The 27948-nt window shown below is 33.7% G+C and overlaps 1 protein-coding gene across 1 annotated transcript; it reads right to left on the reverse strand.

Annotated features, from left to right (window-relative positions):
- Window positions 1–878: 878 nt before the first annotated feature.
- Window positions 879–27523, reverse strand: uzip (beta-pore-forming protein unzipped). Its single transcript, XM_075309552.1, has 4 exons — window positions 26587–27523; window positions 2948–3671; window positions 2531–2880; window positions 879–2471 (listed from the first exon to the last, which is right to left on the reverse strand). The coding sequence occupies exons 2-4, from the start codon at window positions 3669–3671 to the stop codon at window positions 2067–2069; spliced, it is 1479 nt and encodes a 492-aa protein (XP_075165667.1). The 5' UTR covers window positions 26587–27523; the 3' UTR covers window positions 879–2066.
- Between the last annotated feature and the right edge of the window lie 425 nt (window positions 27524–27948).

Here is a 27948-nt window from a genome sequence, read left to right on the forward strand (position 1 = left end):
GTTATTATCCCCGGTTTTTATTATTTTATGAAATAAAAGAATATATTAATATATTTAAATTTGTAAAGAACTCCATTAATTTTATTGCAGCTTGTACGTGTCCGGATAGAATGTTGTGCATGTTGCAATCAGACGTATCGACAGTGATCCTCAGACCGATTTGCATCACGAGAATTTGCAAAAATATGTATGGGTGAATTAATCAGACTATGTGTAATGTTTTTTAAATTAGTTTAACATTACCAGGAATTTTAAAACACGTGCCGGAAAGGGGAAACATGTATTTTTAACATGGATTGTTTTTAAAATAAGAATCAAGCTCCATACGATATTCGGCAGAATATTTCGTATATATGGTTTCGACATTTACTTTTTATTTGACAAAACGGCATTGTCGACTTCGATATCTATTAATACCTTTTTTGATTTTACATTTAAAGGGCTCGGTAAATAGATTTTTAAACAGATTGATTTCAAATTTGGATTCTAACATTTATTTAGGGAAAATATCAACTGGCCATGGTTTGCATCAACAAATTTTTAAATACAAGCCCCATAGACACCATTTTATTCGTTGGGTCTTTAGAAACCCCAATATTCATTAAATTTCTGGAACATATTTATGTGTGAATAAACGAAGGAAGTTCCTGGATTGCAATAGACTTCCAACTATTGACAGCAGCTCTATTATATATTTTATATTTGTGTAATGATCTAAATTTTTTTCAAACAAAAAATTCCAACAACACCAATGCTTCGTAGGCTTTAGAAATTTTTAAAGACATTATATTTGCCACATGTATGTCTTCATTAAGGCTATATAGAGAGTACAAAAACAAAATCTTTTTTTAAAAAATCCATCCAAATTGCATACAATATTTAATAATTTATGTAAAATTTATTATTAATATTATATAGAATTTTTATGTATATATAAGTTCTTTAGTTTGTGTGTTTTATTATTTTTTACAATTATAATTTTGATTTTTGTCTTTATTATATATTTATGCAAAAAAAAATCTCGTAAATCGCTTAAAAGCTATAAAAGAATTGTTTATACATTATAAAAATATTTGGAAATGTTCTTGTTTTGTTTTTCAGTTTTTGTTTTCTGAGTACTTACGAGTAAAACTAACAAATTGTTTCTATTAATTAAAATTGATTATACATACGCCCAGCCCAGCAGCCTAAAGACTGCAACAACACCAAGGCATCCTTCGGTTCGGACAATATTAGCATTCACAAACATGGAACGGCTTCGTTCAAGGCGGCACTCCAATTGGTTCGGTATTCGATTGTTTTAATTTCATTTAGAAAGGGGAGGATTTGTACGAGGGAAAAAAATCCACAATGATCTGTACAGATATCGTTTGTTAGTATTGCATATGAAGGTGTACACATTAGACTTCTAAAAGTGGACTGGACTGGGACCTTATTGTTTAATGCGGATAGTGAGTATACATACATACAAAAACAAGCTGACATAAATTAAAGATATACAAGTTGAGAAGACCTCATACATTCCTACTTCTTCGATTATTGTCTTCCAATTTGCATTTGCCATAAACTATTTGAGACTTAAATTAAATAGGGATCGATATTTAAGGGGAATTAGCACAAACTAGAAACTACCACAAATGGTTTCGCTTAATTACAAATTTCGTTTCCATTGTTTGTTCGTTTTAATACGATCTTTTGCTTCCTTAATGCCCATCCGTTATGCATTTCGCTTATTCTTGAGAGGGAGATAGCAGCGAAAGTTGACGATTTTAATGTTTCGGAGGGGCCTACAACAGGTACAACAACGAGAGAAAATAAAAAATGCTATTCTAAATTATATTAAGAGTTCAAGTGGAAGGATGACGGGGAAAAAGGTGACGTACAGCAAAGGAAAAAATTGCGGGTGAATGGATGTGGAATTTAATTCTATGCCTATACCAATTTCTTCCTTTCGCATAACTTCTATACAAATTCAAATCAAGACAAACCTATCATTGATCGAACTAAGAGATTATTAGCGTTTATAATATCGGATGATTATATGTTGGTAATGTTGGGGGCTTAATCTAAATAACCAGTGAGAGTAGTATTGTGAAGATGCTAGCGAAGACCACAATTTGTGACAGGGTTGTCGCCCCGGATGCATTGTGTGATAGACCTATGCCTGCCATAGCGGGCTTTTGGTGACGCTTTGCCAGATTGTCCGGTTTATCTTGGGATATTTCATTGCTTGATGGCGAATCTAGCATAGAAGTTTCCAACGAGCCTAATCCGGAATTTGTCTCACCCACATTCATCATTTCTACCAATGGGGGCTCGTGAATAGGAGTGGGATTTCCAGTTGTCGTGGTGGCATGAGTAGTAGTGGAAGTAGTTGATGTGGTGGTTGTGGTTGGCACAAAGGTTCCATTCTCAATCCAATAGACTGGGCTAAACTCCAATTTGACATCAGCTAAATATGATTTTTCCACCTGTAATCCAATTGGAAACTATTAGCTAAGTTCTATGCATTACTATATCCGCCACTTACCTCTGAGTAAATTTTCCTTGATATACTATCCTCGCTACCAGCATAGAAGGCATACAATTTGGCTCTATAAGGGGCGTTAATTTTCATGTAGTTTCCTTTGAGTGTTACATTGATGGCTGTACCGGGCCACAGTTTTGAACGTACGGACTTGGTTTCCATGCGTTTGTCAACGGATTTCAAAGCCCACCTTATTTCGGCCGGCGATTCAGTGGCATTTTCGAAGACTTTTGTGGGTAAACCTCGGGCAACACCTTCGTGGGTTCCCCAGTATTGTTTGTAATCATATTCATATGAAAGAACAGTTTCCACCAAAATGTATTTGTCAATTTTATTAGCCAAAATACCCGACGCTGAAAATGGAAAATGTTTGAGCATTTAAATTGCGAATTCTTCCGAGAATAATCTCACTCCACTTACCCAACTCAGTGACATTAACTGCTGTAGTCATTTGATTTGTTTTTATTTCAATATCCTTCAACTCATATCGGAATGGTTCTGTTTCTATCAACACTTCGCCTTCATCGTAATCCTGTTGTCGATCACCCTCCATGGCCTTAATTTTACCCAAACCCTCAGGGTCTAGGCGACCTAGATTATAATCAGCTCCCTTTATATGCTCTCCCTCGGAATGGGGCGATTTATGTCTTGCTATATAAGAGAACTGGTCAATCCAAATGGCACCCACTGGAATGCCCAAATTGAATTTACGCCAATGCTTCCACGATACTTTGCCCAAGTGACCCTTGTTAATGAGAACATCAAAGTGATCGTATTTGGTATTCTTGTAATGGGCAGCCACGCAAACATGGGCCTGTTGGATTTTCTCCGTGTGACCAATGGTATTGACACCTTCGATGGTCACACGACAAACATAAATGGGATAGTGTTCTTCCTCACTAATGTACTTGCCACCCTCAACAGCATACTGTAGTTGGTTACTGTTCTTGACATCATATGTTTCCCATAGCAGAGTACTGGAGGTTACAGTCTGGCCCAGTTGTGTTGAGGTATTTTTATACGTTAGCACAGAGTGGACAGCGGCCTCACTCGCTTCAATGCGCAACAATAGCATTAGCGTCAGGGACAATAGACAAAGCTGCATAATATGTTGCAGTCTTGGTGGTTTTCTGCTCGAAGACATCTGAAAATAGAATATGAAATTTCATGTGAATAAAAATTGATCATTAATACATGAATAACGATTTGTTTTTTAATGTGGCAAAGATAAATGTCAGTTATTTTGTGAACAATAGGATGTGACAATAGCAGGGTAGAATTTTACTGTGACTACTGGCTAACTAGGACAATCAGTCGAATATATATGTAGTATATATAGTGATCTTGCAATACTTTTCCAAACATTTTCTAAAACATTATGCCAAGTCTTGTTTAAATTTCAAAATATTCCTTATGGAAAAGAAGTTCTTGTTTTGATATTTTCGATTGTCAACACTTATACTGAACTTGTAGTAAAAAATTTCATAGAGGCAGCTGTGATTCCATGTCGCCACACATTGAGATCGTTTATTATTTCTTTCCCCAACTTAAACTCATTTAAATTCGACCTCGAAGCCTAATGATGACACTTGGTTCTTACATGCATGTTTACAAGCAGTTACAAACATAATTCGTAATAAAAAAATTCTATTCTTAACACGACGGATCACATTTTAAGGGCATTTTAATTAAAAAAGACACAACAAGATTACTACCACATTTGTGAAATTATAATGATCATTGATCATAATAAAATCTCCGAATGAGGAGCCGCAAAAAAAAAAAGAAAAATCGAACCTCACTCGTTGAATGTCTTTTGTAGATCACATTATGACGTCATTTCATTTAGACGTCATGGTGTGCAAACTTCATCTCATACCCATTCGCGCCGAAATGATGTAGTAAACAGCTTTGATAACGAAACATGCTTTTCTTAGGCACTTGAAGTCAATTTGAGACAGAAGAGAGAATTCAAAGAACAGTGTTGCCAATCGATTTTATAGGAATTGGTGATTTGATGGAAACTTCTTTAGACAATTGAGTGAAAGAAATAATGGGAACCATTTACATTGCACCTACATGTAGAGAAATATTTCACTAATTTATCTATACAAAAAGGAAAAATTAAATAATGAGATTACATTGATAAGACGCTCTTAATGTAATATTTCATATATATACATATTTAATTTAGTAACCATATTGTGTTAAAAAATTTGAGTTCCAAACATATAATTTTTACACCCAAAGATAGGAAAAGCAGTCTTTTTCGTCCGTGTCCCTTTTTCGTCCATCTCCCTTCCATATATATCCACATAGTATTCTAGCTAAACTTGCAGAATAATTGTTTTCAAATTTTGGTTTTAGCAAGGCTTTTCACTAATTCATTCGATCTCATAGACTATTTTATAATAAAACGCGGATAATTCCGATAATTTTTTCTTTATGCTGTATGCGTTTACACCTGAAATAGATGAACTACTTGCCAATACATTTTGCCAATTATTTTTAAGATTTATTTTTCTTTTGTCAATAAAATAAATGTATTTTCCTAATCCCACATTACTTGTCAATTAACACAATCTGGCAACTTCTCGAAAACACGTGCTTTATCTGTTACAATTTGAGATGTTTTGGACAACCGGTTTAAAGTACAGAATGTTGGTGGAATTATTGGTCAAAACAAACAAAAAACTTATTCGTGACTTTTGGTAGGGGGGAAAAGAAGAGGGGTCCACCCCTTCAAATGTATATGGTTCAAAAGATTTTAGATTTTTCTACCTTTGTGCATAAAAGAGTATTTGCTTGTACTGTCAGAAATATACGTAGCTACAAATACATACACTAAAATATACACACAAATACGCTCTAACAAAGTTGTTAGAGTTGTGAAAATTTAATTTCAAAACTCTTTTGTATGAACTGATTACTGTAACAAGATTTCAAACAAAAACTTGTGCCGGTCTTTAGAGAAGGGTTTTATGTAGACTATATCAGCTCCATCTTACACTCTAGAAAAGACAAAAGACCGGAAATAAATGTACATCAATTAATATTGAGGGCCTCCTAATTTTTAACATTGAAAAATAGAGAGTTTGAATTTAATCTTAAGTGGTATTGATGGTGTAAGTTCGTTAAAATTTCTTGATGCGGGAAGTTTTCTGATTGGGCAATAGTAAGATACATAAGAAAAAATTACAAAGCTTATTTGAATAAAAATATTTCTATTTTATATTCTGGGTTTTAGAAACAGGTTCTATGTAATCTAAGAAGAAAAAAGAAATAAGTACACATAAAAAATAAATAAAATAAATATTAATTTAATATAAAAATATATTAAAATTATATGTTCTTATCAAAATCTCATAATTGCATCCCGGCTCTAATGGCACTTCTATCATAATGGCTCTCCTTCTTATTACCTAATCCTTACTGCATCTCACATATCTCGCTGAAGCTAAAATGCTGCTATCATTACAAAGAATTAAAGCATCGTTAAGATTTGTTAGCTATTAGTCAATTTCTGGATTCGAACTCAAGACCTGGCGTGGCTTTCTAAGCCCATGGTGATGATTTCTAGTGATCTTCAAAGATAAAAATATTTTGTCACAGAATATTCACCTTTTCATTTCTCTTTGTGTATTTAAAAGATACAACATTAGAGTTGAATGACATCAACCAAGTCACTGTTTGTAATTTAAGGTCGTTTTCTATTTTATATTGGATCAGCCTCTTTACAATCTCTATTCAAGGTTACTGACGTCATGATGGTCGCTATAGAAATATTGTCATACATACATACACTTAAATTGTGTAATGTACCTAAGACCGGCCCTTATTTATGAAATTTAAATCAATTTAACTAGAATCGAGAACAAACAAATTAACAGGATTCTCTGAGCCGATTAATGGAAGAGAGAAAGAATTTAGTCAAGCTATATTTTGGGAAATTTTTTTTATCATAATTTTTCTTTATTAACATATCATAACATATCTCTAATATAGCAGGCACCACTCAAGCCTATCGTGTAACGTATAAATATATTTTAATAATTATTTATTTTATTTATTCATTAATTGTTAAGCTACAATTGAAATTGGTATTTTAAAAAACTTTGATAGCTAGGACAACTAAGATCTACATTAATAATAAAATCGACCCTATTTTTAAAACAATGTTCAGAACTAAATGAATAGGAACCAGTCTAATATTCATACATATGCATGCACATTGGATATTTGGGTATAAAAATGCTGGTATTGTTAATTTGATTACAACTATTCTATATACATAACCTTAACAAGTAATAAAGTGTCATCACTATTTTCCACCCATTGTAGAAATGAAATCGTTATTTATTGTAAAACAAAAAACATTAAATTGTTTGTTTTTTAACCACGTGCGGGTGATACAGAATATTTTCAGCACTTTCAAAGGGTAACCAAGAATTGTAATGAATAGATCATGATTGTATTGCTGGTAGCTTTTTTAATAGAATTAATAAAACAGCTTCGACCAACAATCGATCGATATTAATTACGTAAATTTAAATTTGCTTTCAAATCACTTACAAGCCGCCACTCAAGTCAGTTAAGATTGTAGAACCAGTTCCAATCGCATATTGAGAAACAATAATTGATGACTATATTCACGTTCTATAGCACATATTTCAGGAGGAATTTATCGCCGTATATAAAAACCACAAAAATTTTATATTTACAAAGTGGATAATTGAAACAAACAAGTTTAGGGGTGCATAAACTGTACATTGGTTTGCTTGCTTGGGAATAATTGCACAAATATTTCAAAACCACAATTATGAATTTCGAAAATTAAAATTAGGAATGTTTGGTAAATGTTGCTAGATGTATTAGTATTACAACCAGATTCTATTTGGCCTTGTATGCCCATAGGTCCATATTGGCTTTAAGAGAAGAATTTGTTATATATGTTCAAAAGTATTCATTCCAAGTCAATCCATGATTTTTTCACACTGTATCCTGACTCTATTACTGTTGCATTGAATACAGGCGGAGGACATTCTTTTCTTCGAAGACTAAATGAAACATGACCAGATTTTTCGGTTCTCATATCAACACTGAAAAAACAGGGAACCCACCAGGAAAATAATTTGGTTAATATTAGAAAATTTAGATTATTTTTAGAAAATTTTAACTAAACAAACGCTGATGTCACCACGATATCACAAAAGTAAGTAAATATTTTTCGACAAATTCAAGAAAATTTATTAGACATAATTAATTATTTTTTTACTTGTTAAAGAAAATTTTGTAGTTAAAAGCAAAAAATTGGAATTCAAAATTGCAAGAATGTCTTTAGTGCAATACGAAGTTCAAGATGGGCGCATTTGCAGTAAAATTTACAAATTTAAAGAAATAATGAACTATTTTGTAAGAAGTATAATTTTTCCCATTTTTTAGTTAATTTTACTAACGTTCCCAAAAAAATTATTAGATTAAAAGAAACTTTATCCAAACCTAATAATTTCATAAACTAAAATAAAGTTAATTTAGCTTTAGTGAAATAGAGAGTGCACTACTTTCTGAGTGAGGCTTTCTCCGCATTTGATTCATTCAGAGTCTAGAATATTTCATCTGATTTCTTAAAAAATATTCCATGTTCCCCATCCAAAAATAACATTTGGTCTGGAAACATGTTTGAGGAGATCTTTGCATATAGAGATGTGGCATGGTTTGCAATATTATATGATCAGGGCCGCTTGAGTTTAACTCTTTGCCCCTAGTTTTAAATACAAAAAAATATTTCAGGACAACTCACCACAACTCAATAGCCCATAGTCTAAGGTTCAAACCACCAATCAACTTTAAGAACTTTGCCCTAGTCCATGTGCTCAAATTCCTGTTTATTTAACTATTAATTTATTATTATGTGGAATTTCCATAAACTTTTAACATAAAGAAACCCAAATGAACTAAAAATAACCACCAACCAGTCAAACAACCACCAACGCATTAAAGCTCGAATGGACATGTGAATGATGATGAGTGCTGTCCGTCTGTCTGTCTATCTGTCTGTCCGTTCGTAAAGGAACTGCCACCATCAATTAAACATAATTTCTGGCACATAAAAGTTAATTGAAATTAAATAAGAGTTTTTGTTCTTTACATTACAAGCCGAAATAGCTTAAATGAATTACATGCGTAAGTACTTACGAAGGCATCTTGGCGTGTAGAAAATTTAGAAGACATGTATGAATGTTACGCCTTGGGGATAAATGTATTTAATTAAGAATATACACATATCTTGATGGTACCTCGGGATCAAAGTACGAATATCGAAAAGAAATTGGAATTCAAAAAGGTTTTTGAGTTACGATCGTAAATATTTTCAAAGCGATTGAAATTTCATAGGTAAAATTCGAAATGATAAAACAATTTCTTTTTAAACTGTATTTAGGGATTTAATATTTTCTTTCTAATATCATTTGAAATAGATAACTAGCACAATCACTAAAAATCTATATCTATATATTTGGGATAACTCAAGATAGACATCACAGGAAGCAATATTTTATTGTGGGACTTATTCCTATGTCAATGGCCCTTCCGTCTTTCTTTTCCCAAAGAATCCAACAAAAGCTTTGATTTTGGGTAATTGTTATAAAATAAATAGAATTAAGGGTATCTTTAATTGGGTTCGCTGACCCTCTCAAGTGTTCACATATACATATAGCATGTATGTATGTAGATGCTCTTACCATCATATTTGTAAAAGTCTTTTGGTACATAAGCCAAAAAGATTTTTTTGGGTGTTTCTGGTGATTTAAATTTGATTTATGACCAACTGCGGGAGAAGGAAATGTGAATGCCATTTATGTTTTTGGTTGACAAAAAAACGCACTTTGTAACAAACTTCTACGTTCATGCTTAGATACAATTGTACTTTCTGACAATGGATAATGATGGTATGTGCATGAGTTCTTCTATATATGTAACATATGTACAAGAATTCAATGACCTTTGCACCCAAGACGATTGAAAAGAAAGATGAAAACGTAATTGTCAACATAAGGGTATTTCAAAATACAATGTTCTAATATTTTTAATATAAGCTATTGATTTGCAATAGCTTCTGGAAATTCTATTTGATGTTTTTTGAAAGTTATACCTAAATAATATTACGACTATAAATGAATTGCTGTTACAGTAGTTTTAGGTTAGATTAGTGGCAGACCGATATTTCAAGCTCACTAAGAATATTCAGCCCACTGTAATACCATAGTGATGATCTGAGAGCTGCCCGATTCTATTTTTAGCTCAATGACAAGGGACCTCCGTTTTATAGCCGAATCTGAACGACGTTCTACATTGCGGTGAAGTCACTTAAAACAGCTTTGAAACACTTAGAAAATGTCACCAGCATTACTGAGAGGGGATAATCCACCGAAGAAAGGCTTTTTGGTGCTCGGTCGAAACTGGGGTTGCACCCACGATCCTATGTATATTCGGCGGGTTTTCTAACCATTGCACCACGGCGGCTCTCTGTTACCGTACATAAGATTAATTTCTCTTTATATCCTTACTTTTAGCTGAGAAGCATTATTTAACTGAAGAAATACCTAATGGATGTAGGACTGATGAGAATCAAGTGATTCTCATTCAACCGCAGTAGCAGGTAACATTTTAAACCTATAAAAAACAAGTAATGTTCAATCCTACCATCATTTAATAAAACTAGACCATGAAGCTTTAAATAAAAACAAACAAAGTTTATACTCCATATCCAGTCTCCCAATTTTTTCTACTCTAAATCTTGTTTGTGTATAGTACTTTACTCACTGAAAACAATTGCATTCTGATTCTTGGCTTCGAAACACGCTCATGTACCAAGAACTTTAGATGAATATTTATGAAATTGTACATGACTAACGATCAACGAGATTTAGTGTTACCTAAAACAAAATTCATAAAGGGAATTACAAGAAGATTTTCTTGTAGACGTCTGGCCTTCAGGTGACATCACCCACTCCATTAACAGCTGACATAGAAACAATGGTTCCCACATGGATTTCACTTGCTTAGATGTAACGAGGATTATATACCAAATATCTCTGTAAAATATTTCTTTACATACTTAAGCAGCCATAAGGCCCCAGCACAATGAATCCTATACCGCCAATGAATTTCTTACAATGGCATATTTAACATACATAAGTAAATGTTATTGTGGTTTATTGTACTTCATTTTCCTTTACTATTCCACACTATATGCCATCGATCGTACTTTTTCTTCCACAATTTCATAGAGTGGAGGCAAAGAGGAACAAATGAAAGAACCTCTCGACAAAGAGACTCCAATGACCCGAGGTTTGGAATTGGAATCTGCACTATGTCAGACCACAATCTTTTGCATCACTTACAACTTTCTCCTCCTGTGGGTTGTCAAAGAAGCGTTTCCCATCCCATATCTTGTCATAATTTATAAAGTATTTTAGGTGTTTGTGTCTGTTCGCACAAGACACCCAGACCCACATTTGGTTATGAATGAAGATCTTGGTTGAAGCGATATGACTGGCATCCATTGCAAACAAGCAGTAAGGTCAGAGGTTTATGAAGAACGGAGACAGAATAAATGCCAACTGGTGAAGGGAAGAAGGCATTCAAGAATTGAAAATTTCATTTTGGCTGTCTTGGTATTTCGCTTCATACGAGTATTGTTACTCTATAGCTGCCAACTCTGTCATCATGATTCCCATATAAAAGAACCAAAATGACAAGCATCATGACTGGAAGTGTGAAAATGTTAATGCAAATATGCAGAATAAATAAATCGTAATCTGTCTTCAGAAAATTATTAGCGTACTTCATTTTCCGAGACAGTGTGGGTAAACCGAAAATATATTCGTGTCCATGACAATTAACATGGAAGCGATATATGGAGGTTTACTTTTTAGTTTAGTAATACATAACGATGCGTTAATTTCTATGCAAGGGCAAGTTGTTTGAGTAATAATAATTTTCCCGAAATATAGAGTGCGAATCAATTAGTCCAATTTGCCAACTGCGATATCACATTCGATGGACTTCTCTCTTATCAATGAGTGCTGATTTGATTTGACGTCTTAGATCATTTTCTTTTAAAAGTTATAATAAATGAGTGAAGGTATAATTTTATTAACTTACAACTCACCTTTTGACTACATAAACTACCTTTCCTCGTTAACCTCGTGTGAATATGAAGTATAAACATTGTGTAATCGATCCGAGCATTTCAATCACCAAACAAAATGCCTATTTTGCTTCAACCAGTAATTTAATTAAATAACAATATCCCCCAAATCTTAAGAAGTTTTACCTTTCCTTCGAAACAATACCTCTCACCATAACACTTTGATGTTATAAATAGCATAATACCATAAGTGCCTACAAACTTAAAATTTCATTTGCTTCTAAGAAATTGGATACAATTTCAAAAAAAAATACGAAAGCGCTAAGCCGTTTAAAGAGCTACGAATTATCATTACAAGGTATAGAGGTAACGTAATTATGATTTTCATGAGGGGGAATGTAATGTAAACAAGACACTACAAAAACTCTTGACTGCTTTAGTCAAACACACATCTCAAGTAGGAAATGTTAACCTTCCACATTGGGCCAAATGTCCTCAGACCAAGCAACATTAGTATACAGCACTTGAAAACTTCTTTGCAGTACAATCACTTGGAGTTAACTTCAGTGATATAGGTGAGTGTACTACAACCAGTGTTCTTGGGGTTAAATGTATAATCCTCAGTTTCCTCCTGAATGGGTTAATTTTGCCGCCTTCTAATTAACTGCCACAATTGCACATTTACTAACCTAGACTGTGTAGTGTAGTAGATGCAACCAATTGGAACCACAAAAGATGTTTGCGGTGTGTAATGATAATGACAGTAGCGTAGCACCATAGTAACTGGATGCTTATCGTTTATCAGACTTCTGGCTGACAGCTACATGAATACATCTCCAGCAAAGCGTTAACACTGCAAACAATTCTATGTGCATACTCGTAATGTAATTCACATATTTATGCATTAACCGCACGCTTCTTCAAATGGGAATGCATATTCATTAGCAATGGCATGGGCCAAATTATCTCTTTGATGTATATGCAGGAAGTTTTGGTTTTCTAATTTTACCGGTTCTTGTCGGAAGGGCATTTTGGGAGAGGGAGATATATAGGCTAGTAACTTTCAATGTAATTTCACAATAAACCCAACAAATGAAACCCAATACAACATTATCGCCACAAACATATTTTTTCCAGTAATTTTCCACAGGGGAAGAATATAATTTTCAACACTAACAATATTTTCATCACAATCACACTTATTTGTCTTCAATAATATAAATATTTGTCAACTTGATAGTACACCAGTGCAACGGTGTTCTGGAAAGGAAATATTATACGAACGCTGCATCCAGTACTAAAAGAAAACATACCTAATATGTCACTGCAGTATTCCCTTGTTCAATTCATTGAGCTTTCTAAAATGTCACACTATGGGCGAAACCATTTGGAGAACTTTAAAAACCTGAAATATCAGGCTGCTCTTAGTGTTCGTCAGCGGTAGAATCCATGGTAACACGATAGCTCTCATAAAAATGATACTTTAAACTCCGAAAGTATGTTACTGTAGTCAATAGCAATCTTTTATTTTATCTTTAAGAGATAACACTAGCAATCAAGAACCACACCTTAGGACATCATCGCATCATCACATACGAATGCAGTGGTGGTGTCAAATAAAACCTAAGTTGTTTGCCAACGAACAATTATTTAATTGAGAATGACAGCTGTCATAGATTTACACGTAGTACTCTCTACTATTACGTACCAAGTGTCATTTCACTTGGTTTAATTGCAAAGCGTAACTCGTTCAAATAAGATCTCGGTTATGGCATCAAAATGAAAACGAACCAATTTAGAGGGAGCGGATGAATATCTAGAAGCGTGTGTCATATTTATGGTGCCACAACAAAAATTGCATATCTTCATACACATACACATGGACACTTCTCCTCTTATATTTATGTGTATCTAAATGATAATTTATTATAAAATATTTAGGTTTTTATATCACCGAAGAAAATTAAATTAAAATGTGACCATCAGAAGGCAAACAAACTGAGCGCAAAAAAATATTTGAGAAAGAGACAAATCTAACCCGCTACAAATTTTTATGGCAAACGCACTCAATGATGACGAACTGAGGATAGCTTGCTGATGATGATAAAACAAAGTTATGAGGATGATAGCGATGGTATGATGACATCGTTTTGATACCATTGACATACTGAAATATCAGCAGCCAGAATAGGCAGCAGACAAAACCAAAAAATTACAGAATTTTACAATAAAAAAATAAATAATTAAACCTGCAATGCATATGTATATGTCATCATTATCATCCCATAACCACTTGCTGCATTACGACTTTCATTTCCAGCTAGAGAATGCAAATGAATGAATATTAAGATGAATGACTATAACACGCTTAAACACTGAGAAAATTATAGGCTTGGAAAAATGTCGTAAAAACCCTACCTATATTAAAATAAAATAGATTTATATGATCGGACGTGATTATTATAAACAAATTGAAGAATATACAAAGTTTATACACATTCTTAGTACTTAGTAGTAGTAATATTGCTAACTGTTGACATTAGGGCACTCAGCTGATGTAATTCTTAAGACATCCTCTAACGATTTTTTTCTAATCGATAATTCTCCATAACAAAAACAGCAAATGCCTACAGAAGAATTTGGTGACTGTCAGTTCATAAACTACCAATTTTTAAACTTAGGTAGGCTATTTTTATTTTCACATGAAGAATAATGTCGGAATATTTGTATATATCACCCTATCGTATGTAAAATTAGTACTTTTTTCATTTATTTTAATTTATTTTAAATTACACAGTATTATGAAGAATTCTTTGCAGAGTAAATTGTACACCACCATTTCAATTTGATGCATAAATGCAATCAGGAGATGTTTGATAGATAAAAATTAAAAATATTTATATTAAGGATAACTTTGCCAAAGGAATTATGAAAAGAATTAAAGTCATCAATACCCAATATCCATGATCAAATTTCCACATCGACACATAATTTCACCATGAATATAAAATGACAGTGCAATTTACTAAAGTAATAGAAAGCGTAAATCAAGACTGGTTGACAGGAACTTCGCCCTTGAAATAAGTCCAATGGTACTTATTTATTTATCAAGTAATTAATATTCATATTTCAATATTACCAATTCACATAAAAAACTGTTGGGTTTTTTGTTTTTCAAGGATATTGGGTATTACATACTTTATTTCTTTCCATAATTCGAAACCATAGGACCTTATCTGTCGAACAACTCCTTATTGTATCCGTTTTCACATTGCTTATTCCTTAACATACTTCAGAATTATTTCAATTAATAGTAGAGCCGAATGTTTACAAAAGCCTTCAAGTACTTATAGAAACTATGAGTCTTCTTTGTAACTGCGCAACAAAATTTCCAATTGTATTTCTTTGATTTGAATTCACTATTGTTTCTTCTTTCTATAAATTTTGCCGTATTCATGAAAGTCGAAAGAACTAAAAATAAATGTAGACTGCACTTGAAATCGTTTATGTAAATGCCACTTTTTCATTTGTCTACTCATTGAAGTGGACTTAACTACTACGCTTGAAGCAGGCGATTGTTTGCAGTTGGTGTCAAGTACTTCGAACCTTGAACCACAAAAGCATTAGGGCTTATCCATGCTTGAACTACATGTTTTTGATTCCTGCATGTGGCTAGGAGGTAGTAAGCCACTCAATGGGAGGTTCTTAGCCATTATAACGAAACTAAGGTGTGGATATCTATAACGGTTAGGCGCTATTCAAGCTCCATTCATGTGTGCCAACTGGAGATATGGGTTCTTGATTGGTGAGTGTTTGTTTGGTGACATGTAATTCTCGTCCGTCACATTTCATCATCCTACTCCTGCTTCCGTTCGTCTGGCCATCCTTCCGTTTTGATTTTGAAATCATTTTCAGTTGGAAAATCAACTAGATTTGAATGGCGTTTCACATATTTGTTTACCTACATGCTTGGGACGATGAATAAATGCATACGAATAGATTTTGAAAACCAGTCACTATCCAATATCCAGTGCTACTTTGCCAACTCGACCCTGTCACCCCTTTAGACAACAATACGAATATGAAATAAATTTAAATTCATCATACTCAAACAGTGTGTTCTGAAATGATAATCTTCCATTGTACATCGGAGGCAAACACCCGCGCATACAAAAAACAAATGAATTTATTAAATGAAAATAAAACAAAAAAATCGAAAACAAAACCATGGCCTGGTGGAGACCTTCTTCTACAAAAAGTCAATTTTTCAATTTATTATACGACCGGCACTCATGACTTTATTGCCTGTGTCTTCGAATCTACCGCCTGGATGTATGATGCATGGTGGACCTTGTGATAGAAACAAGTACTCGTATTCACTTCTACTATACATTAGGGTAATAAAATTTAAGTTCAATTTTGAAAATATTCCAGGAACGCTTTAATGTTCAATAACAAAAAATTTAATTAATGGAGAAATTAAATTCTACTGTCCTACTCCAATTAGTAAATCGGTGTGATCTCATAAACAATCGTTCCTAGGGTCATAAAGTCCAATAAAAATATTTGCAAAATTTCTTCACCCCAATAAACATAGAAGTAAGTGTGCTAAGAACAGTACGAGATTTGCTAAATTGTCTTTATAAATTATAATCACGAAAATTTAGCGGCGAATACAAATTCCAGTTCTAAATTATTTACGTTTATATGTGGATATTCAAAGCAGTCTTAAATACAAAATAAGAGCAAATTTAAAGCCGCGTATTTTTGGTCAATTATCATACATTTACTTGATTAGTCAACAAATATGGTATAGTTCTAATAGAAGTTCATGCATGTAAAGGACAGATAAGTAAGCAGTTTTGTGTTTAGCGAATCATCATGTGGGAATGTCTGACATATTGAAACTTTGAAAGTTCATAAACTGAGGATACATTCTACAATGACAATGGTTGGATTGATTTTTTAAACGAAAGATTATTATGTCGATTTGTATTTATTGTCAACAGCAAAAAAAAAGTATTTTGAACAGGAAAACACCCTAGGGCTTAAATTAAATTCATCAATAGATATTAACTTCGATCGTTTGAGCAACAATGTCAAATAGCCACCTTAGACAACTCGAAACGATCAAGGTAGTTTTACGCAAGACTAACAGAATAATACTGCAGAATAATATTATTTGACACGCTCTACCCAGATAAACGGAAAATAACCTCTCCAGGGTATAATATCCTTCTGTAAAAGGTTATACAAACATGAATAGAAAATATATCACATTCGTTTATGTCGATAATATCGTCTCTAAATCATAATTACTTTCGAAATCTGAAAGAGTATCATAAGAAAAATCTTAAATATAAAGTTTCAATATTTCAGTTAATTTAAGAAGGATTTCTTTAAATCAAAAACGTGTTTCTTTACTTTAAGGAAAATTAGCCTCATAGACATGCGACTTTAAAGGAAAGACGCTAAATCCTCAAAATAAGTCTTAGCCTATATTTGAAGCGTTTTTATTTTATGTATAAAGTTTCAATATTTCAGTTAATTTAAGAACGATTTCTTTAAATCAAAAATGTATTTCTTTACTTTAAGGAAAATTAGCCTCAAAGACATGCGACTTTAAAGGAAAGACGCAAATTTGCAAAATTTGTGTCCTAAATTTAATGAAAAAAAATTTGAAGCAAAGATTATAAACTTTATTTTTATTAAAATTTTATTATTTTAATAAAATTTGTCCTTAATATTTTGTAAATTTCGCATCTTAAAATTTAGGTTGTGTAATCTTTAATATCAGGTGAATAACTTATTCATATACCGCGAAAAGAGAATGAAAACTCAATATATGGAATCTCTATTCTAAATTTAATTTTATTGGTTCTAGATTTAAAGTCACATAGGTCGCTAAAACATGTCTTTATTTCAAAGAAGGTGCTTCTTTCGCTCGGAATCAATACCAAAATCCTCAACGGAAAGTCAAAATCTTTGGATCCAAGTAAACTTTTTTTCTTGTGTAGGCTATAAGAAGGAGGCCCTCTAAAAGTAAGATTTATTATATGAAATAAATGTAAGAGAATAAATTTCCCAACCACAAAAACCATTTAAACCTTCTTTATTCCCTCCATTGATAACTTTGGTCACAACACAATTAATTTCAATAGGCTACACTTTTTAGGCATGAAATTGTTCAGAGGTCATTTCACATCGTCTTTGTGACCATATCGAAATATTAATTCCACGTTTTTATTTCAGTGATTATTTACTGAAACATTTTCCATACTACCGGTTAATTTCGTTTCACTTTCCTTACATGCTGGGTAGGTTTTTATGCTCATATTATTCCGTGTAAATGTTGGTGGTGCCAGCCGCCAAACAATTGCCATTAAAACTGTTTGCGGTTCTTGAGCTTTAATACGTTCATTGCCACCGCAACCACCAACCATAACACCCTTCTTATATGTCGAGCTCTTGTTAAGAAGCTGAATATGTAAACAAAACATTGAATTTTTGTTTCAAGAACTTCCGTGTGGCATGCAAGGTTGGCAAATGCAACCAGCCTTGCTAATTATCAGGCGGTAAAATATTCTCGACTATCTACAGTAAAGGGAACATTTTAAAATTGAAAAAAATTTATATGAAGTTACTTGGCTATTTTAATATTTATCAGATATTTCAATCAATTTTAGTTACACTCGGATTAAAACAAACTTAACAACAGAAGTGAAATTTCTTTCAGAGCCTTTCCAAAGCCTTACTCAAGATGTATATTTTATTGACTTAATTTAACTATATATTTAATTCAAAGGCTACACCTACTATTATTCACCGAATATATATTCGCCTTATAATAATATTTACTCCAACTATTATGAAAGACATCTTTAATCGATCATTAATCCAGAACATAATGTACTTTGTTCCGTTCATTGCTAATGAGCCTAAGATACATAAACAATTAGCCTATGCATGTACTCGTATTGTCATTTAGTTTAAGATATTTGACACCATAGTGTGAATACCCTTAATAAAAACATATACAAACATGCATGGCAATTTATACATTTAAATTGCCCCAGGGTTTGACGCAAAAATATCCATAAACATCTCATGTCCATATTTTTGTCCTCTATGGCAAAACACACACATCACCAAAGCATTCATCTTCCCTCAGTTCTCTTGCAGAGTTTATATTTTGTGTATCATGTTTTGGTTACAATGCAAATATTTGCACTTAAAACTCGGACCACTGTGCGGAGGGAATAGGGTGCATTGTTTGTTTATTGAATTTGACCAGAGTGGCGACATTTAAACTGAGATGTGTGTATCTTTAGCAATTTGGGAAACCAAGAATTTAACGCTCGACATACAAAAGGGTATCCAAATAAAAATACAATAAAAACTGAAATACGATGGCCAATTAATGATGTGAACACATCTGCTTTTTTACAAATTTATTTATTTATTTAATTTATTTTTTTACAAATTTATTGTATTCGAATGGAAAAGTATTGATTAGAATCAAACTCAGACTTATCATATTCCGACATGATCAAAATTTCGCAAGCATTTCATGTAACGAAGGGCTATTTTTTTCTTTTTTCGACGAATGCCGTAACATAGAGGTAGGTTTAAAAAATAGATCGATGACCTAAGCCCCAGAAATTATTGGGTATAGTCTACAACTCAAAGTTGGAACACATTCAATAATTTCTGGGACTTTAATCTCCAAATCACGTGTTGTAAAATTGTGATAAAATCGAGTTTCTTAAAGTTCTTAAAATTTTTAATGAACCAAGTTTCTGATTGACGTCAAACACTTGCCCCTTCCACCACATCATCGAATAGTCAATTCTCCATACGTGCCTTAGATTTATTAATGACACATCAATTCGACCATCGTATTACATAACTACTTTCATTTTTATTTCCTTTTTATAGTTTTGCCCTTTCAAAGAATGACATGACAAACTAAAAATTCTTTGCGATGACATTTACGAAAATTGAATCACGTACGCACACTGCAATCCATCTCGCCACAGTATTGCAAACATTGACGTAAGACGCAACAATAACGAATATTTATATCGCATATCTTTTGGACATTTTATTTGATTAAAAGGTCATTTCCTTCGATGAACGTCTTGTTGTTTGTGACCACCATTATCACCGATAAATATCTGAAATCCGGTGTGACAGTAGAGACCGCGGTCATCACCATTCTCATAAGGCCAGGAACAAACAAACACTCAAACTCATCACTTATTGAAATACAAAAAAGAAAAATGACTCATGTCATAAATTCATGGGCTGATATGGAAAAGTGTTTGCAAATTTCAATGATCAAAGGCAGGGGGATATTAAAACGAAAGAGTCTCATCAAACCAACTGATTTGTCCAATCCACAATCCGCAAACCACTGACCATTTACTCAATTGGCGATGATATCATGTCACAATTTCGCGGTATGAGATATGAATGATGGCATCGTTCGTGTGGTCTTTTGGACAATGTGACCAGGTGTGAGCTATGGTGCAAGGAGCATCAAACCAACAGGCTTTGGGAAGCCTGTTGGTTTGAAGGACTGTTAGAGAATTAGGGTGTTAAGGACTTTTCATATATGTATAGGTGTGTGCGTGTGGTTGTGCTAGTATTTCAAATGCATTTACACCATTCTCATTGCATGGAATTTTTCATTCTGTGCATTCGCAAATGGAGGAAATATTACACGGTCAATTTTTTTTCTCATCAGCCCCATTACTTGCATTCGTTTACGCATTACGTAAAATATTGCAACACGTGCGTTTTTATTGTGAAATAGCTAAATGCAGCCATTACCACCACTATCTGTATGGAGTTCATGAATTTCCAATGAAGTTTGTTTTGGTTGCAAATAAATCAGTGGTGTTTTTGTTACTTTTAATTGGCTCAGAATGCGAAGGTTCTATACCCTTTTGTCCTGGATTTTTATTTTTGTTTTTGTTATCCTTCGGCAAACTCACTTTGTATACTGAGAGCATTTGTAAATATGTATGTGACTGTCCTAGCCTCGGGAGCAGCTGCAGCGACGGCTGCTGGCTTCTGGCTGCTGCGTTACTTCTCAGTTTGGATTTTAGCCTTGTTCTTGGTGTTTTTATTGTTCGCGAGGATTGTTGTTTTCATTCCTCGCCCTTTTCGCCTAAGGGTGGTTAGTTGATTTTGCTGGCTCATGATGTATCTCTACGTTATGTCTTGTTGTTGATTTTGATGTGTTCCTTTTTGGAAGTGTTCTTCTCTCTCGCTCTCCCATCCAAGTATCCTTGCCCAGTACCATCATCATCATCAACATTGTGATTATAGCACGTTTCCACACAACAGCGAACTGGGGTGGCAAAAATGATTACTCCTGTACCAGTTCCTATTTAGCTGCTTTTCTTCTATCTCTCCATTACCATGCATGTCTCGTGATTTAATTTTTATTTCATTTTCTTTGCAAATTTGTCTATATTGGAATGATCAAACGCGCATACAGTTGTACCCACATATTTGAGTTTCTTTTTCTTTTGTTGGTTAGAATGTTTGGTGGTGGTGTTAATAAGAATGATTCATTACAGTTTGAAATGAACTGCTGAAAGGAAAAATGACAGGATTTCGATGCATTACATTTGATATGAAAAATGTTCGAAAGTCGTGAATTCTTCGTTTGTAGTAAAAATAATTTAAATCCTATTTAGTATTCTCTAAAGCTTTACGAGTTCAGGGTACAAATAACTGTGAACTATATGAAAATGTGACTATCACAAATATTTATATTGATCCTACACCCTCAAAAAAATCGCTTCTGTAACATATACCCCAAACACATTTTGCTTCAAACATATATATTTTCAGGATTGGTCCAAACAAAATATTGTACAAACATATTATGTTTCACCTTAGGGCATACACTGGTAGTAAAAAATTTTAATGAAATTTTCTTTGTGTGGATATATTTTTAAGGTGCCAATTGGTTACTTCCACTACTTTACTTGGAGCATACTCTCCAGGTTTCTCCTTCTAAACACATATATGTTTATAGGCTATTTCCAAATTAATATATGTTTGCATCTAAGCATATTATACTTACAAACATTTTATGTCCCAAACATAATATGTTCTAACATATTAACATATATGTCCCAAACATGTTATGCTATTTTATGAGCATTATATGCTTGCACTTAAAAATATTGTCTTAAAAAATTTGAGTTCCAAACATGTAATTTTTACATCCAAACATATGAAAAACAGTCTTTTTCGTCCGTGTACATTACCAGTTATTACCGGATCCTCGTCAACTTCAAGAGCTTGCGGAGCGTCTTTCTTGTCCGATCCGGGTGAAATTTGGTACGAGATGTTAGTATATGCCTTCTAACAACCAAGCGAAAATTGGTCCATATAGGTCCATAATCATATATATCACCTCCGGTTGAAATTTGGCCCTTAAATTACCATGCGTACGTTGGTTTATAGCGGTTCATAATTATGTTTTCCGACTCTTCTATATAAAACCAAGATACCTTGCCATCGGCAACTCTTACCACAGCCGAAGTAATTTAATTGGGGATGACAGTCTTTATGAGAACTTTGTACGCAATCCATTGTGGAGGGTACATAAGATTCGGCCTGGCCGAACTTTCGACCATGTTTACTTGTTTGCTTTTAAATCCACAAAAATTTTGAGAAGTGATGTTGTTTAGTGGTGCTAACTTTTGTTATTCAGGTAAAATTGTATGCTAGTGATAATGCTGGAAAAATCGCATTAAATTTCGATCCAAATCAACAATTTCCGATGGGAAAATGAATTCGATTGCAAAGGCTACGATTAGCGGCTGTAATAGTAAATATTAATATTCTGCAATAGGGTGGTTATTTGCTTTTTACCCTCACAAATATTTATACATCTTTGCGAAGAAATTAAATCTCATTACCCAAATTAACCACAAAGTAGAACTTTTTATGACAATTTTTTTTAATTTACTTCATTTTTAGGTCGTACGTGCCATCGATGAAAATCACGTTTAATTGTTAGTTCTTTCTCCGGGTTATGTTGAGAGTTTAAAACAAAAACAGTTGAATTTCTTGGTGTTCATCTACATACATAATTAAAACGCAATATTTCCGGTTCCTCTGACGATTTAAATGTCTTGCTTTGATATAAGAATAAGCCCAACGGGCCCAACAAAGTTAATATAATATTCATACACACCTATACAAATAGGAAAACAAAAACAACACAATAAAACAGAAAAGGATGTTGAAGTTGTTGTTATTTGTCCCTTTTGTCGCAGCTACTGCTGCTTGTACTTGCGTTGTTGTCGAGTTTGATTAAGTTTTGTTGTGAATTGATATTCTCCCAGTTGGTTTATATGTGTTTGTAAGCATGAGTGTTTATTTGTCTGGGTTCAATTCCTGGGGGAATCATTCGTTGTTCTTGTTCAAACATTACAAAACACGTGCCACACAAAATTGGAATTGTCCCATTGTTCTTTAGTTCTTGTTGTGCAATGTCCTTGCAGGAAATATTAAAAACGCTCTGGCCACAGGGCTATGAAATAGGGGATACCATTTTGTAATTTAATCGATTGGTTTATTGTACCTTCGATATTGGTAAGTCATAATAATCACTAGCCATGTTCGTAACAATGGTTTTGGGGATGCGAATATACAAAAATATATGGTATTTTTTGTATGTATTTGTAGCTCTGTTCCTGCTTGTTTTTAAGGAATCCGTATACATTGTTCCAAATCGTCAATGTCATTTCTCAGGCGCCAAGTGTATGAGCCCTATGTATGTGTATGAACTCCAACGAGTCATTTATGTTTGACTACCAACTATTTTTTCCCAGCACCCACCACCCAATATGTCGGGTTGTTTTAGTTTCATTTACGTTCAATAAAGTAAACCACCAGACGAAGGAGCTGCAGGATTGCCATAAACATTTCAACAGCTAATGCCATAAACAATACGAAGGTTAACTTATCCTCGCTGAAGCCTGAAGCTTTTTTCTCAACACACAATATGTACTTGTTTGTTGTGTGAGTGGGTGTGCTTATGTATTTGTGCGTCCGGATTACTGTCGGTGTGCGTAAGCAGTGGCGTCGAAAAATTTCAATCTATACCAAAATGTACATATTCCTACCACTCTGCAAGTGTGTTTGTCCATTACACTTTTTTTTCTAGTGTCTTGGAATGCAAAGGTAAGCATTCATAAAAAAGAGCTACCATTAGAAGTAGCACCTGCAATCCCAATAAACGTGGTATTGTGGACATGCTTATACACGAAAGAAAAACACTGTTTTTCATATGTTTCGGTGTAAAAATTATGTTTAGAACTCAAAATTTTAGCACATTATTTTTTAAGTGCAAGCATATAATGTTCAATAAAAATGTATGTTGCTGAGTACCCGTTCATTATTGCTTATCGACTTACATATTTTTTATATAAATAAATATTGGGGGTGTAAATTCAAATACATTGCAAACATATGTATCCAACACAATTATATTTAAGACATTTTGCTGCAAACAAACAAATGTTTAGAAACTCGAACTAACTATTTGACGCCTTAAGCTAAGGTATACTTTGGGTGAAACATCCGAATAGATTTTGAAATTATAATAAATGATCGCCGTTGATCAGTACACGATTTTATATAATATCATCTTACCAAAAAAAAAAGCTGTTTTCGACTTTTTTGCGACAATTTTGCTCCTTGAAGAATATTTACACTAAGACTTATCAAATTCCCTCTGGCATATTTGTTAAGCTGGAAATGATATCTACACTCAGATCATATTCCTGATCACTCCAAACATGTTTCAAGAGCAAAATGTTTGTAGGGTAAATATAGAATATGTTTGTCGCAATCATGTTATTTTCGTGAAAAGTATGTATCTGATTTCGGCATTCGTGTATATTCATATAATATTGCATTGTGTTAGACTGGAAAATCACAACCTGCTATTGGTGGCGAGCTCAAATATCAAATAACAAAATATTAGTGTATCGCACTATAAATCATTCTAGTGGTACTGGTAGCTTTACTGGACACAAAGGTGGTGATCCCAAAAATATTGCACGAATACCTGATATGGCGAGTGAAAGCGAAATCCCTACCACAGTGACAATCAAATCAAACAAATATTGAAAAACTGGGTCAAATTAAATCCTTACAAGTTCCAAAAGAGACTTGAGCTTACATCAAAGTAAAATAGCTTAGATTCGAAAGACAAAGAAGTTGTTGCACTTGCAGGGAAATGATGAAATTTCGAAAAAAAAATTTGCTGTATATTCCCAAAATTATCGTTTCTACTCCATTTCCATTTGAGCCATATTCGAAAGCAAGATAATGTCAAAAAATTGCCAGTATGAATGCGATCAACAAAAGCTGAAGAAGCTTTTTTTGACCGGCTCAGAACAATAGTCTTGTCAACAAATGGTCATATCGGGAAAAATTGAATGGATTCCCAAATTTATTTTACTTTCGGACATTTTTGACATTTAAATCAATAACATCAAAAATAGGGTCGTTTGAATTGCTAACAGTTCGTGTTAGCTACCCCGTACACTCCAACAAATTACATTCAGATAGATGGATGGAATTTCGTCTAAGCCGTAAGGAATGTGATCGCATCAAATAAGGGTAATAATAATACTGATCTCCCAAAAATTATATAATTATTTTTCATAAATCTCTCTTAAAAAATCTTTTCGAAAGAGAGTCCCATACATTTTCAACAAATTAAAAGAATATGTTTGCCATAATTAGGTTATGGTTATTCACCCATCCCATATTCAACGTTCCCGGAGGCCAAACTCTGTCCGTGACCTATTTAATCATCAAAAACTACCTACATATTACTTCCCACTTTCCTAAATTAATACATTTCGTATATCCATAAAAAACAAGGATGGTATAAATAATTAAATTTTAATGATTCAACTTTCCTCCAAAGGATGATAAAATTTCTCAATGCCACCTCGATGATTGAGTCACTATTCAAGTATTTTCATAAGTTTGAGGTGCCGAACTTTGGTAATGATGAATAAGACTATCTCTCACTCTCGACTTGTGTGACAACGTCTCTGAAATGTCCTCGAAATGAGTCATCGTTTAGACAGACGTCAGCAGACAACAACGCAATCGACATTTCTTCTCCTAGTTGAGCTCTTCTTCCCAACATACAAATAGTTCATTGTTATTTGTGGTGTTCTCGTATTCAATAATTCGTTTTATTGCTTCAAGGCTCCAAGCAGGAGCTGGGATACACCCGCCTCCCGACACGGAGGAGACTTTAGTGTTGTAAATTTGTTTGCTCTGTTTCTGTCGCCGCAAGGATAATTTCAAAGACACACACAACACAGAAACAAGGACAAACGAATGCCAGTTGACCATAATATAATCATTTAAGAGTTGGAAATGTTTAACATACTCATATGGAAGCCCAATTCAATGTAAATATAGTTTTGATTACGGAGGGGTCATGGAATTGTCGTAGGTTTTGTTAACAACATGACAACACCAAGACTGACTATAGTGCAAATTCCAATACAGCAGGGATTATCAGCATGGGAAAAAGACCCACTAAAGTGCCTTTGTCGTATGTCAGAGTGGATGTGTGTTCAAAACAGATAGCCTTGGACACAACAATGTCTAGATTCGAATTCATACGCATACGCACTCATACACACTCACCCATTCATTTTTTCAATTGCAAAATTATGCAGTTGACACAATCATTGTGTGTGATGAAGGATACAAACAGTGATATACGAGTACACACACACACAAACACTCATTCAACCTCGAACATATCACAGTTGTATCTGTGTATATATTGATAGACACGTTGTACATTCATTCTTGGATACATATTTCAAATACTTACATTCACAATTTGAATTGTTCGTGGTTTAGATGATGGTTGGTCGTGATTCCAGCTGATGCTTTTAGCTGATGATGACGATGTTGATGTTGAAGCTGAACTCCAGCACACACAACTCCAAGAAGGCAAATAGGTTTTCTTTTGGTTTTGAACACTTACTAACTCTGGGATTTCTTTTCCAAGCACTTTTTCCCGATACAATTCCTTGATACCACACAAAGATTAAGTGGATGATGGGTTTGTTGGCAAACACGGCGGTTAGCGACCCAAGTCTATTGCAATTTTCTGTGCAATTTTCCACACAACTTAACTTAAAGAAAAGCACAATGACTGACGGCGTTTTTCACTTCACCTTGTTTTTTTTTTGTGTGGATTTTGAGGGTCTATTTCTTTTCGATTCCCATACAGCTTCCAGGATGAATCGTGAAAGCACTAATGCAAAAACAACAACAAGAAAAACAATACAGCGTTTTCTAGTAGACTTTCAATGGCAAATCATTGGAGAAGGACGAAGGGTGCCGTTTTAGGTGTTCAGTGCACTTTGTTAAAGTATTTTTTTCTCTTCTCCCCTCTTCGATTAAAAAAATGAGGGTGGCAGGGCGCGCACAATTTCGTATGGAATCCTTCAAGGCAACACAAAAACGAATACCATCAAACAATCGCACAACCGTTATCCCGATAACTTCACATTAAATTTATATTCGTAATGGCTTTAATTTGTTTTCTTTAAGTTTCGTTATTATTTTTTTTTTTTTAGACCAAGTAGCAAACTCGTTAAACACTTGTGGTCATATGATTCCCTTAAATCTTTCCGCCAATTTATTTCACACAAAACTGAATGTTTTCTTAACAAGTCTGTGGTAGTTACTGGATTTGTTGTTGAGGTTATGCGAAAAAATGTATCCGCGACGAGTCTATCATTTTACAGTCGTTAACATTCTGACTTGATTCGAAGAACAGCAAAAAGATACAAGATAAACGGAACGAAATGGCATTGACAACAACCAACCACCGATTGTCAGTGATGGTAAATAAGAGTACCATATGGTACGCTTATATGTTACGGTCGGCAGCAATACACATATTGCTAAGGAAGACATTTTTGGCATAGAATTTGTATTCTTAGTAATTTATGTCGAAGATCAAAAGGCTAAGCGGCGGTGGTTTATCTCTTCTCTATAATGGTACACTGAAAGAAGAATTTTCTATTCTGAAGAACGAAAATTTAAACAAACTAAGTTTTTTCTTTGACGCAAATTTTTGCTCTTAAGGAAACTACTTTATATTAAAAGGGAATTTCGTTTGTCTAAAATTTCGTTCTTGGGTAAAGTATTTTTTCTTTGGGTGTAGTAACATATCTGGATA

The sequence above is a fragment of the Haematobia irritans genome, chromosome 5, assembly GCF_050003625.1.
Source record: "Haematobia irritans isolate KBUSLIRL chromosome 5, ASM5000362v1, whole genome shotgun sequence".
Taxonomy (NCBI): Eukaryota; Metazoa; Arthropoda; class Insecta; order Diptera; family Muscidae; genus Haematobia; species Haematobia irritans.

Bases quoted from the DNA above. Each gene is read 5' to 3' on its own strand.
- uzip (XM_075309552.1), bottom strand. From the start codon at position 3,671: ATGTCTTCGAGCAGAAAACCACCAAGACTGCAACATATTATGCAGCTT. The intron at 2,881-2,947 runs GTAAGTGGAGTG...TTCCATTTTCAG, and splicing joins AGTTAATGTCACTGAGTTGG to CGTCGGGTATTTTGGCTAAT. The intron at 2,472-2,530 runs GTAAGTGGCGGA...ATTGGATTACAG, and splicing joins CAAGGAAAATTTACTCAGAG to GTGGAAAAATCATATTTAGC.